Source organism: Rhincodon typus, chromosome 33 (genome assembly GCF_021869965.1).
Source record: "Rhincodon typus isolate 14 chromosome 33, sRhiTyp1.1, whole genome shotgun sequence".
In the NCBI taxonomy this organism is placed as follows: domain Eukaryota; kingdom Metazoa; phylum Chordata; class Chondrichthyes; order Orectolobiformes; family Rhincodontidae; genus Rhincodon; species Rhincodon typus.
In genome coordinates this window covers 33,762,237-33,775,730 of record NC_063364.1, presented here as the reverse complement: position 1 = coordinate 33,775,730, position 13,494 = coordinate 33,762,237, and the positions used below count along the sequence as shown (strand labels likewise).

At 40.9% G+C, this 13,494-nt stretch overlaps 1 protein-coding gene across 1 annotated transcript in view; it reads right to left on the bottom strand.

Moving 5' to 3' along the window:
• Positions 1-13,494, bottom strand: part of megf11 (multiple EGF-like-domains 11) — a 322,648-nt gene that overhangs the window by 116,450 nt on the left and 192,704 nt on the right. Inside the window, exon 3 of the mRNA XM_048615768.1 lies at positions 1,890-2,136. Within this exon, the coding sequence (XP_048471725.1) occupies positions 1,890-2,136 (247 nt within the window). The remainder of the gene's footprint in view (positions 1-1,889; positions 2,137-13,494) is intronic.

The window sequence follows — 13,494 nt, the reverse complement described above, 5'->3', positions numbered from 1 at the left end:
GATGCAAGGAAAATATTTTTCACTCAGCAAGTAGTTAGGATATGGAATCCACTGCCTGGAAGAGTGGTGGAGGCAGGTTCAATGCGGCATTCAAGAGGGCACTGGATGATTGGAGAAAAGTAATGGTGCAAAATGTATGGGGAAAAAGCAGGAGATTGGCACTAGGCAATGATGTTCAGTTCCTGAGTTAATGCAAGCATGCAGAACTGAATGGCCTTTTCCTGCATCATAATACTTCTGTGATTCTGTGAATGGTACGGCAATTAGTGAATGAACAAAACAACTACAGAAAGTAAGAGAAAATCAAAATGAAAGAACTTAATTATACTCACAATCTTGTAATAACAAGGTGCATTGCAAGAGGGACCAGAGGGTCCAATCTCAACCAGGTGGCATGATGGTAGACTCTACAGCCTGCATAATGTTTTTACTTCATGCCCCTGGGGTAGAGTGGGTGGGTGGAAGAGGGTGTGCTGTAGCTCCTATCTCCTGATACATGTTTACATTGCCAACTTGCTTTCTGAGAACAAGTTGGCAATCAGACCCTTGCCCCACCTGTGTCAAACTTGGAATTGGGTGGATTAAGTAGGTTTGAAATATTTCAAAATTTAACACTGCTTTTGGTGTTGAGATTCAGTTTAACCTACTTCAATGCAAGACAACTTACTTAAAGCTGATGAATATTTATCATGGAAATGAAATGAATAACAATTTATATAAAGCATTCATATAGCATGGATTGTGTAGTAATTGTAACGAGGTTAGCCAGCTGTATCTCATAGAATATGAGTCCCCTGATTGAGGCTGTTAATCTGGTCCAATCAGGGAGACCCAGCTGACATAAAAGAATGTGTAGAACTGGATGAACACAGCAGGCCAAGCAGCATCAGAGGAGCAGGAAGGCTGTCGTTTTGGGCCTAGACCCTTCTTCAGAAATGTGGGCGGGGAAGGGGGTTCTGAAATAAATAGGGAGAGAGGGGGAGGCAGATAGAAGATGGATAGAGGAGAAGATAGGTGGAGAGGAGACAGACAGGTCAAAGAGGCGGGGATGGAACCAGCAAAGGCGAGTGCAGGTGGGGAGTTAGGGAGGTGATAGGTCAGTCCAGGGAGGACGGACAGGTCAAGGGGGCGGAATGAGGTTAGTAGGTAGGAGATGGGGGTGCGGCTTGAGGTGGGAGGAGGGGATAGGTGGGAGGAAGGGACGAGCTGGGCTGGTTTTGGGATGCGGTAGTGGGAGGGGAGATTTTGAAGCTTTGATACCATTGGGCTGCAGGGTTCCCAAGCGGAATATGAGTTGCTGTTCCTGCAACCTTCGGATGGCATCGTTGTGGCACTGCAGGAGGCCCAGGATGGACATGTCGTCTGAGGAATGGGAGGGGGAGTTGAAATGGTTCGCGACTGGGAGGTGCAGTTGTTTAGTGCGAACCGAGCGTAGGTGTTCGCCCCCTCTCTCCCTATTTATTTCAGAACCCCCTTCCCCTCCCCCATTTCTGAAGAAGGGTCTAGGCCCGAAACGTCAGCCTTCCTGCTCCTCTGATGCTGCTTCATCCAGCTCTACACCTTGTTATCTCAGATTCTCCAGCATCTGCAGTTCCTACTATCTTTGACATAAAAGAATGAATGTCAGGGATATTGGGAGCCTGACTGCCTGACTCAGAGAGAAGCACTGCTATTGTCAAAGGCTATGCAATTGTAAGTAAAGGGTAACTGATGATGGGATGCCGGTCTCTGAAGAGTTATTTCAGATTGTATGTATGATTCTTCTTGCATAATACAATTTACTGAACTCTGGAATTTTGGCTAGTAAATCTTTTTTTAACTGGAATGTTAATATCGACTCAAAATATATTCCTGAGTCTTTTTGGGAGTTCTGATAAACTTGTACTTACAAGGCGCCAGTGTAACCTGGAGAACAATGGCATTCTCCAGTCTCATGATCGCAAGTCGCTGCATTTTGACACTGACACTTATACTGACATCCTTTGCCATACTTTCCATGGTCACAGGGTTCTTCACACCGCCATCCCTTATATCCATCAGCACAGACACAGGCCCCAGTGATGGGGTTGCACAGGGCTCTGTTTTGACACTGGCAACGGTTACTGCAATGGGGTCCCCAGTGTTCACTGTCACAGCCTGCGTGGGGGAAAAGACGCAATGAAAGAGAAAGGAATAAGCTATTATGACAATTTAATGACTGGATAGTTTACTGAAATTGTAACACACTTCTGGCAGGGTGAGGTACTGCACTTATATAGCATTGTCCCCAATTCAGTCAGGTCACGAAACAAAAGTGTGAAAGTAAGGACACTTAACAACTTGTAGAAATCAATTAAATTGTTTTCACACTTTTCCCAGTTACCAATTTGTCAGGCAGCATTGGACTGCTAAATTTTTCTCAATTAAAAATGAAAGGCAAGAGGTCAAGACTTGTCCCACTGACACCAGCTGAAAGATGAGGTGCTGCATATAATGATTTTATTGCTGGCAACAAAGCATATCTGATGATAGTAGTAATAACAGTCAAACAAGCACTGGACACAGTACTAGAAATCTCCTGCAGCCTCCTACATTCATCCAACTTAGTGACAGTTCTTTAACCACCTCAGAAAGTTGAACGGCTGAGTGATTACCACCGGCATTCATTAGTTGAGTGCAATAGATGTTTGCTACCACCATAATGATAATTTTTTAAAATTTATTTTTTCCTGGGATGTGGGGACTGCCAGCCAGGCCAGCATTTCTTATCCAACCCTAATGGTCCTTGAACTGATTGGTTTTCTAGGTCATTTCAGAGAGCAGTTTAAAGTCAAACACATTGCTATAGATCTGGTATCACATGTACATCAGACCAGGTAAGGTTGGTACCTTTCCTTCCGTTAAGAACATGAGTGAACCAGATAGGTTTTTATGACAATCGACAATTTCATGGGGCTGAATCTTAAGTTTTCTTGGCTAAGTTGAGTTGTGTCAAGTTTTTTGAAGGATTTCTCACTGCAAGGCCGACTGTGATTTCTCAGCATAAACTGCCAAACTTAACTCATTAATATCAGCACACCCATTTGGCATCTCTCACATATGATTCTATCCCCATCTGACTGTGAGCCGTTCCCAGAACAGAAGTTCAAGATAGCCCTCAATTCATCGATATCCCTTGCAACTATGCCATTTTTAAAAGCCTATTGTGCACCCAGATGAATACTATCAGACCAGACTTGATTTGCACAGTTGTTGAAATTTTCCCCAGACATGGGAGACAGGAGAAATTGATGGCCTTCTTTGCAGGCAGGGACCCTTAGAACTTGCTGAAAAAGGTGATCCACATGTGGGGCTTCCTCTTCCCCAGGACCAGCAGTGGAGACTGTAACACCAGGCCATGCCAGTCTGATCTGAAGTTGCCAACCAGATTAAAGCAGTCTCAGCTGTCTGAAGAATGCCCAGCATTGTAGGAAGAAGGGCAATGACTCTCTGTACTCTGCGAGTATAAGAGCCATGATTTTCTATCCGATATCTCACACTCATCCAATTATTGCTAATGGATCCATCACGCTCTATCATTTTTACTATTGCCTGCAGATCTTCCATTGTCACCATTACCCATCTCAACCCCGACACCACCCTGCATGCCCTCTATGCTGCCTATTCATTCACTTGGGGCACTGCCACCTCTGATCAAAGATTATTTCTCTTAACTTGACTGAGGCCTGCTGACAACTATGACAAGCTTCTTGGCTTTGTGACTGCATTGAACAGCATGGCAACGCAGAAGTAACATGGGCCTGGTATCTCTAGCTGAGGGGGCAAAATGCAAAAAGGCGAGGCATTGCAAGACAGGGATTCTATGAGCATCCAGTTAAAGCCAAAGTGATTGAGTGATATGACAGTGAGTGAAGAGGCCAGAGAGGCCAGAGGTCCAGTCTATAAGCTGGGTGCCTGTCCCTGTGCACACTATGTCCAAGTGCACAAGTGTCCTGTAAGTGGGTCATAGATGTGCCATGAGATTCTTAGAGGCTGACACATGTTAGATGCCAGTGGATGTGGTTGCATGGCTATTGCCCAAGGAACATGCCTAGAGATGCTGATGCCTGAATTCTGACATGTAAGTAGTTTCGAGCAAAGGGCAAGCTGAATTTACCAGGTGCTTGTTCTGGTTTTCTTGTTACGTTTTCCTAATATCTAGCTTGTTTGGTGAGTTTGGTAAGATGAGAGGCTGAAGATTGATGAGGCAAGTTGTGGCAATAACAAGGCGTTTAACAAGCATTAATTCCTGTTAATTGGCATCTTGCTGCAGCCGAGCAAGTATCTAACCACATTTACGTGTAAAAAGCAAAAAGAGAAGGTGCAAATTGCTCCCAACATTGAGACTGGCCTCGCCACTCTTGTCACTTGATTCTGCCTCACATTTCACTATAGCTCTGTCACTCAGACCGCTGTAAGATTCTGTCTCTGGTCAGCATTACTGAGAATAGTTTTCATTTCCAGATTTATTAACTGAACTTAAATTCCACCAGTTGCCATGATTTGAACTTGTGTTCCCACAGCATTAAGCTGTGCTGCTGAATTTCTAGTCCATTGATATTATCACTATTGTACTAACTTCCCCTTATGAACTTATTAAATTTTATGTAAATCTAAATATATATTTTGATCTGTCAACTGAAAATATCAAAGCAAAAATTGATTAGGCAAAGTTATTAAGGGTTACAGAACATGGTTGGTGGAAGTCAAATACACATCAGTCATAATGTAACTGAATATCTGAATAAACTTGAGGGTCCTCCTGCTCTCATACGCATTCAAACTTCAAACTGGCAACACAATAAAACTGTGAAATTCATGACCACTTCTAATCATAGGGTATAACTTTGGGGAAACTCAACCAATTACAAACCAACAACACTCAACAAGATGAACAGAGTTAACTTATCAGGTTTAAATATCAGATTTAACTCTGTTTCTCTCCTCACAATGCTGTCTAACCTGCTGAGTATTTACGAGTTTTTCTGTTTTTATCAATAAGTAAATTTTTGGTTACAGCACATTCTTCACTCATAATTTCTGAGGCACCTGCTTTCCTGTTCAACATTTAAATAATCTGAGCCACACACAACTTTGAGATCAGTAGTATAAAAATAGTCACAAGTTGGCATTCTTTTCTATTAAGAAGCAAGACAAAAGGTATTTTATTCCATATTTCAATATTTGTAAACCGCTGTTAGAGAGCATAAGGTTTGTAATATAAAAGTACTTGTCAGTAGTTGGGAAGAATACAGCATTCGTATTAGCTGACATTTTAGGTTTATGCTTACATAAATAAAAGAATAAAACTGCATAGGCATCAGTCCATGCTGAGTAGAGTTCTGAACAATCGCAATGATTTACACTTGAGTATGTCTTATTTCATTAAGGTGCACTCATTCATAGCACTCATAGTAGGGGCTGAATCTGCAACTCTCATTTTACTGGATACTGCAATCTAAACAGAATTCTATCTTTGCAGCCCAGTCTACTTTCATTCTCTCCCACAGCTTTGCAGTCTGGTCTAGGAATCAGTTTGTGCACTTGGTTTTCAGGCACTACTGTTGCTAATGCACTTTCCACCATTCTGGGTCAGGACAAACATATATAGTCTTTTACTCAGGTTGAAACGCAGAAAATCCTTTGCAATGGCAAATGAAAGGCTTGACACCCATTTGAGGTCTCCAAAATCTGTTTACCATGATAGCCAGCTGTCATAACTAGACTCAGGGAACACGGTCTAACAATCACCTACAAGGCCCAATTAGAAAGGTAAATAACATCCAGTATAGAGGTTATGTTTAAGAAATTGATTACCTCAACTCTCCCAAGACTTGTCTCCTTATAACCGTAAAACCCAATCTCTCCCAGCCTTTCCTTATTTTCAGTCCCAACACTCACCCTTCCTACCCCCAAACCTAAACCTAGCCTACTCGTAGACATTTCTAATTCCCAGTCCCAACATTCTTGTGCTGGCCCTTGACCTCTTCAAATACCCTGCCTTGACCCCTGGTTTCCTACTTGATCCCATCCCACACCTCCCTACTTCACTAGCCCACGATCACAGGCCAACGTCCTAAGCTTCCTGTTCTCACCCATGCTACCATTTTCATATTTCCCGGCAACTCTGGTCACTGTCAATGTGCAATTCCCAGCTTCACAGACCCCATATTGTGCACAATGACTGCGATTTTAAAGAGAACTAGGTGAGTGCTGAATTGATTTGGAAGCAGCGTGACAGGCATGTGGTAAAAACCATTCTTATTTTTCTGTTCTGGAGATCTTCACCTCAGCTGCTTTACACTGAATTGAAATTTATCAAAAACAGTAACTTCAGAAATATGTTTAGCTGGAATGTAGCATGGGTGGGTTTGAGCAGAAAGTAAACTTTTTCCATATTGGACATGGGACCTGTTACATGTTCTGTTTGATTTGCACAGACTTTTTTTACAGCATTTATTGTAATTTTGGGTTTTGGCTTTTGAGTTAGTAATATGTGAGTTTTCTGAGTGTCTGAAATTAATAATTAACTTTTAAGTATTTCTGTAGCAATAGTGATTTATTTTAAAGGAGTTTTTGAGGCATTGTTTTAGAATTAATGTGATTTTGTGTACATTGGTAAGGATTTAAGACTAAACAAGCTCCAGTTTACAGTCAGGTGAGGATATTTTCAAGGTTTAGGGAACCATCCATAATTTAGAGATTTATTTTGAAATTTTAGTTTGAGTTTTGAACAGTCCTTTGAAATTCTTTGATAAAGATGCTTGTGTAGACCAGTGTGCAATAACTTCACAGAGGCTGGCAAAAGTCACCAGCTCACCGTTCACTTACAAATGGAAAGTCTTTGACATTGACCCAAGCCCCTCACTGCCAGCTCTCAGGGTGTCAGGATGTCTCCCATAAACTCCACTTGCAGCATTTTCCAATGATAAAGCCAGTTGTAGTGTCTGTTTGACGTCTAACTGGACTTCAGCTAGTAGGCGCTTTTGCATGGCTACATCATTAATCCCACACAGCACCAACTGGTGGGATTAATGATGTATCCATGCAAAAGCGCCTACTATCTGAAGTCCAGTTAGGTGTCTCACAGCATCTCATTAAGGGTTAACCCAAAGTCACATGCCTCTGCCAGTTGTCTTAACCTAGTCAAAAATCCCAATGCAGATTTCCCTGGTTCTCGAATTGCCGAGCAAAAACGTTAGTGACTCAGAATTAGAACAGGTCTTAATATTCCTCAACTAAATCGGTCAATTCTTGAAAGATTTTATTATTTGGTGCCTCAGGAAAAGTTAGGCTCCTAATAACTGAAAAAGCTGCAGGTCCACAAGCTGTCAGGAGAATTACTCGTTCTTCATCTGCCCCAATGTCATTTCCCCAGAAAAAATAATGCATTCTTTCTGTAAACCAGGCCAGTTTTCAATGGCAGGATCGAATGAATCTAGTTTCCCAAAAAACAGCATGATACTAGATGGCTTACCCCAACTCAAAGATGACTGTCGCAAGCACATTTCTTCAGAAGTGTGCCTTGCTCTCATCACCACTGAAATAACTCCACAGAGGCCGGTATCCTGTCACCAAGTCACCCTTTATTTACATGTGGGAAGTCCTTGACACTGCTCCAGCTGCCTCAGAGGCAGCTCTCACAGTGTCAGGATGTCTGACACTCCTGTTTTTATTTATCAGCCAAGGCTCCCTGTTTGGACCAGACTCAGAACTCCATTCTGACGAAGGGTCACTGGACCCGAAATGTTAACTCTGATTTTTTTTATTCACAGATGCTGCCAGACCTGCTGAGCTTTTCCAGCAACTTCTGTTTTTGTTCCTTTGGTCCAACTAGTCCACGCCGACCATGTTCCCAAACTAAACTCGTCCCATCTGCCTGCGTTTGGCATATTTCCCTCCAAACCTTTCCTGTACTTCCATTTTTCTTGAAGAAGTGTTAAGACCATCACTGTTGTTCTTTATTTTTCTCATTTTTTTGGTTTGGAATTGTGACCTGAAGTTGAGAATCAAACATTGAACTTTGAACAGCAGCTTGTTTTTAAAAAATGAGAGAACAAACAAACATGGAAACTGGGCTGGAAATTTAACTGCAGAAAATCTATTGTTCTAAGAACACTGCTGACATTTTTGCACCAGAATGTGTTATGTTCAAGGTCTGGCAGCTGGTTGGATGCTGCACTGGTCAATCAAGGTGACAACAGTGCTGTTCAGCCAACTGCAGAAAACAGAGTCATAGAGCTGTACTGCACAAAAACAGACCCTTTGGTCCAAGTCGTCTATGCTGGACAGATGTCCTAAATTAATCTAGTCCCATTTGCCAGCATTTGGTCCATATCCCCTCTAAACCCTTCCTAGTCATGTACCCATCCAGATGTCTTTAAATGTTGTAATTGTGCCAGCCTCCACCACTTCCTCTAGCAGCTTATTCCATACACGCACCTTTCTCTGCAAGAAAAAGCTGCCCCTCTCCCTGCTGCTTGAAACCTCCCACCCCAGCAACATCCTTGTAAATCTTTTCTGAATCGTTTCAAGTTTAACAACATCCTTCCTATAGCAGGGAGATCAGAATTGAATACAGTATTCCAAAAGTGACCTGGCCAGAGTTCTATATAGCCGTATCATAACATCCCAACTCCTTTAAAATAAAAACTGCAAGAACTGCAGATGCTGTAAATCAGAGGCAAAAATAGAAATTGATGGAAAAGCTCAGCAGGTCTGGCAGCATCTGTGGAGAGAAATCAGAGTTAATATTCTGGGTCGAGTGACCCTTCCTGAGTTCTGAGGAAGGGTCACTTGACCTGAATCATTAACTCTGATTTCTCTCCATAGATGCTGTCAGACCTGCTGAGCTTTTCCAGCAATTTCTATTTTTATTCCAACTCCTATACTCAATGCACTGACCAATACAGGCAAGTGTACCAAAGGTGGAAGAATGCTGAAAAAGAAACAGAAAGCATAGATTTGGGCAAAAGCTGTGTCCTTGGAAGCTGCTGGACTGGAAATCTGTGCTTTTGAGTTTTACTCTCTCTAGTTTTATAGCCAAATCGAGTTGATAACAGAGCCTGCTGAAAGTTATTTGCATTGCATGCGACTTTGGAATTCAAGTAGGATACAATCTTTTGTCCATGGAATACAACGTATCATCCAAGACCCAGTGCTTATTATTGGAACAGACCGATCTGCTCTGTTACACCTCTTTTTAATTTATCCTTTATGTGTCTGTCTGTGTGTGTTCAATGGCTATGGGAAAATAGCAGATATGTTGAATAATTACTTTGCCCCAGTATTTACAGTAGAAAAGGAGGATAGCTTGCCAAAGTCCTAAGAAAATTAATAGTGGGTTGGGAACAGGAACTGAATCAAATTAACCTAAGTAATATTGGTAATGAGGAAATTAATGGAATCAATAAGTGAAAAATCACCAGGACTTGACTGTTTCCATCTGGGGGTGTTAGGGAAGTAGATGTGCACATTGTAGACACTCTAGCTTTAATTTCAGAGTTCAGTAGGAGTCGTCCCTCTGAATTGGAAAGTTGCACATGTAACTCTACATTTGAAGAAGGGCGAAAGAGGAAAACCCAGGGAATTACAAACCAGTTAGCCTAATATCTGTGGTGGGGAAATTATCAGAGTCTACAATCAAGGATGGGGTAACTGAATACCTTGAACATTTTCAGTTAGTCAAGGACAGCCAGCATGGATTCATGACAGCTGAATTTTTTGAAGAGGTGACCAAGGTAGTAGACAGCTGAATGTCTACGGATCCTGTTTATATGGACTTCCAGAAGATATATGATAAGGGACTGTTAATCAAGGTAAAAGCCCACAGAAATTGAGGGTAAATTACTGACATGCCTGGGAAATTGGTTCAATAGTAGGCATCAGAAAGTAGTGATAAGGGGTAGGTACTCAAATTGGCAGGATGTGGCTAGTGGTGTCCCACAAGGATCTGAGTTAGGGCCTCAATTATTGACATAATTTATTAACTACTTGGATAATGTCACAGAAAATTATACATCCAAATTTGCTGCTGACACAAAGTTAGGCAGCACTGTAGACACAGCAAATGATAGAATAATATTACAAATGGATGAAGTCAATTGGCGAAACTGGCAGATGGAGTTCAATGTAAGCAAGCATGAGGTTATCCATGTTGAACTGAAAAAATGATAGATCAGAGTACTTTCTAGATGGTATGAAGTTAAATACAGTGGATGCCCAAAGAGACTTCAGGGTTCAGGTGCATGGATCTTTGAAATATCAAGATCAGGTACAGAAAATAAGCAAGTAAGTTAATGGAATGCTGACCTTTACATCTAGAAGACTGAAGTACACGGACTTCGATGTCTGCAATTAGGCTGCAGTTCTATAAAACCCTGGCCCATAGAATCACAGAGTCATACTGCACGGAAGTAGGCCGTTCAGCCCAACCCATCCATGCAGGCCAGGTTTCCCAAAATGAACCCGTCCCATTTGCTTGTGTTTGGCCTAAATCATTTTAAGCCTAGTTAGACCTGGAGTACTGTGAGCAGATTTGGGCATTATATCTGAGGAAGGCTATATTGGCGCTGGACGGAATGCAAAGTAAGTTTACCAGAACGATACCTGAAGTTCAGGAGTTAAATTATCAGGAGATATATACAAATTAGGCCTATTTTCTCCAGAATTTAGAAGGTTAGGGGCTGATCTGATCAAAGTTTTCAAGATATCTACTTGGAAAGATAGGACAGATAAAGATAAACTATTTCCACATTGAGGATTCTAGAACTAGGAGACATTATCTGAGAATTAGGGCCAGTTCATTCAGGAGAGATGTTAGGAAGCACTTGTACACACAAAGAGTGGTAGATGTTTGGAATCTCTTCTACAAATGGCAGTGGATGCTGAATCAATTGTTAATTTTAATTCTAAGATAGATAGGTTTTTGTTAAGCAAAGGTATTAAGGGATATGGGTCAAAAGTAGGTATATGGTGTAAGGCCATACATCAGCCAGGATCTCACTCAATGGAAGAACAGGCTCGAGCAGACAGAAAAAGCCTACTCTATGTTCCTATGTGTGAGAATGGGGGTTATGATCAAAGAAGATTCGGCTTAGATCACAGACATTAATTAGATTATCTTGTTGTTTACCTATGCTCTGCTAAAGATGTAGTATTAATAATAAACTGGTAGTTTCTGTTTAAGTTATAAATTTGGTGTCTGATATCTGTTAATCTTAAAGTCTGGTTAGGAACAACTAGGCAATTTTGAGGGTCAGCAAATATTTTAATTGTACTGCATTGCAAATCCAGTGTTAGTGTGCTTGATTTGAGTCTGGCTTGCTACCTCTGTGTTGTAACACAAGGCCATAATATTTACAATTGTCCAGTCTTCTGATACTTCCCTTGAGGCTAGGGAAGGCTGCAAGATTATGGTTAGTGCCCCTGCAATTTCCAAATCGTCTGCCCATCAATTTTGAACTCTTCTGGTGACTAAGTTCCCTCTAATGCCTGGGTAACCTTTGGTAAAAGCTGATGCAAATTATTAATTTAACAACTCAGCTGGGCCCCTTACCTCCAAACGTAAATCCATTTTTTGATCCCTAATCAGCGTCCTCCTATTAACACTCTCTTACTATTTATATGACCATAGAAGACTTTTAGACTTCTCTTATATTGGCTGCCAATCTTTTCTCATAATTCTTCATTGCTTCTCTTATTTGTTTTCTTCCCACCCCTCTGAACCTTTGATATTTGTCTTGGTTCTCAATTTCATTTTAAGAAGGGAAGGATATAGTGATGGGTCCAGACTCAAAACGTCAGCTTTCCTGCTCCTCTGATGCTGTCTGGCCTGCTGTGTTCATCCAGCTCCACACTTTGTTATCTCAGACTCCAGCATCGGCAGTTCCTACTATCTCTGAAGGATATAGTGAAGCTAGATTACCTTAGAGTAAAGAGATAGTGTTAGTTCCAGGTGAGAAGTGTTGGAATAAAACCCTGACAGGGTTACTTGAAGTTAAATATGTTTAACCTTAGGTGTATAATAGCTCCAGGGAGAAGCTCTCAGCATTTCCAGTCTAAGAGTTAAATTTGCCGTTAAACCTACTGAGGTGTTAGAGACAAGGACTCTGGTATGAGTACTATGCGAGGGGTGTTTTTGGGTACTATACAAGGTATGTTCAGGGATACTGTCCCAGGGATGTGTTTCGGATACTTTACAAAAACTGCTGTTTGTGTTTTCAATCGATAAAGAAGTAGAACAGAGAATAGTACAGCACAGGAATAGGTCCTTCAGCCCACCATGTCTGTGCTGACCGTAACAATATTCTAAAGTAATCTCATCTGCCAGAATATGGTCTGTATTTTGGGATTAAATGGAATTATACTTTTATTCTGCTTAAAAATCTTTGAATTTGTATTGAAAGTAGATAGTTTGGGTTATTATATTTTATCTGCAATTCTTTTATGAATTAAACATTTGTTTTTTATTGTTAAAGCAAAATCTGCAGCATTGTATGCTTATGTTTCAGCAAGAGACCACTTAGTTAAAACCAAAAAAAAAGTCAGATTTCAGTCTGGGATCTGACCTATCCAGGAATAACACCAGTTGAAATCATAACTACATCTATAAAGTCTAGGTTATAGTCTGCTGTGGTTGCTTCTGAGAAGCCCTGCTTCTGCAGACAACCTGTGATTTATTTGCTTTCTTGCTTCCCTTCTCAATCTTCGACATTTGTCTTGATTCACAATTTTATTTTAAGAAGGGAGAATTCTCAGTGTCACTCTGCTCACTGTATGGGAGCTACTTAACAGTATCAAAGTCACATTCTATTCTTTTGGGCAATATTCTTTAGCACTGTGATCAGCTTCCATGCTATTTAGACATAGTTAGGATGAACTGACAATTGTACCCAGCTCAGGCATGAATGATAAGTACCATTATACTCACTGATTTGACCATTTCAGTCTTGTATAAAAGCAATTAGTCAACTTAACCTTATGAACAATTGTTAAGTGTATAATTTGCCTCATTATGATAATCATAACAATAATTCCTGGTTGAGCAGTCCAGAAACAGGAAACACAATTTCAAAATGAGGAGGAAGCACTTAAACCAAGATACGGAGAACTTCTTCTTTACTCAAGAGGGTTGTGAATCTTTCCCAGAAAGAAAAGAAACAATATAAAAATATTAGTAATACTTAGAAACTAACATACTGGTCAGATTGAAGTTCCATTTTGAGGTTTACAAGGCAAGTTGGACCAATGTAAGTCATTCACAAGTTTTACTGACTTATCCTTCTGGATTGAAATTTTCAATCCCAAAAGACTCTGGAAGCTCAGTCATTAAATGTGTTTAAAGACTGACAGATTTCTAAATACCTGAGATGCAAAAAGATAAGAGGATAATGTGGGGAAAAGGTGGGGTGAAGGGTCTACTCCTGGTCCTATGTTCCTACGGAGGCAGGAACCACTTAGAATGTCAAAATAAAA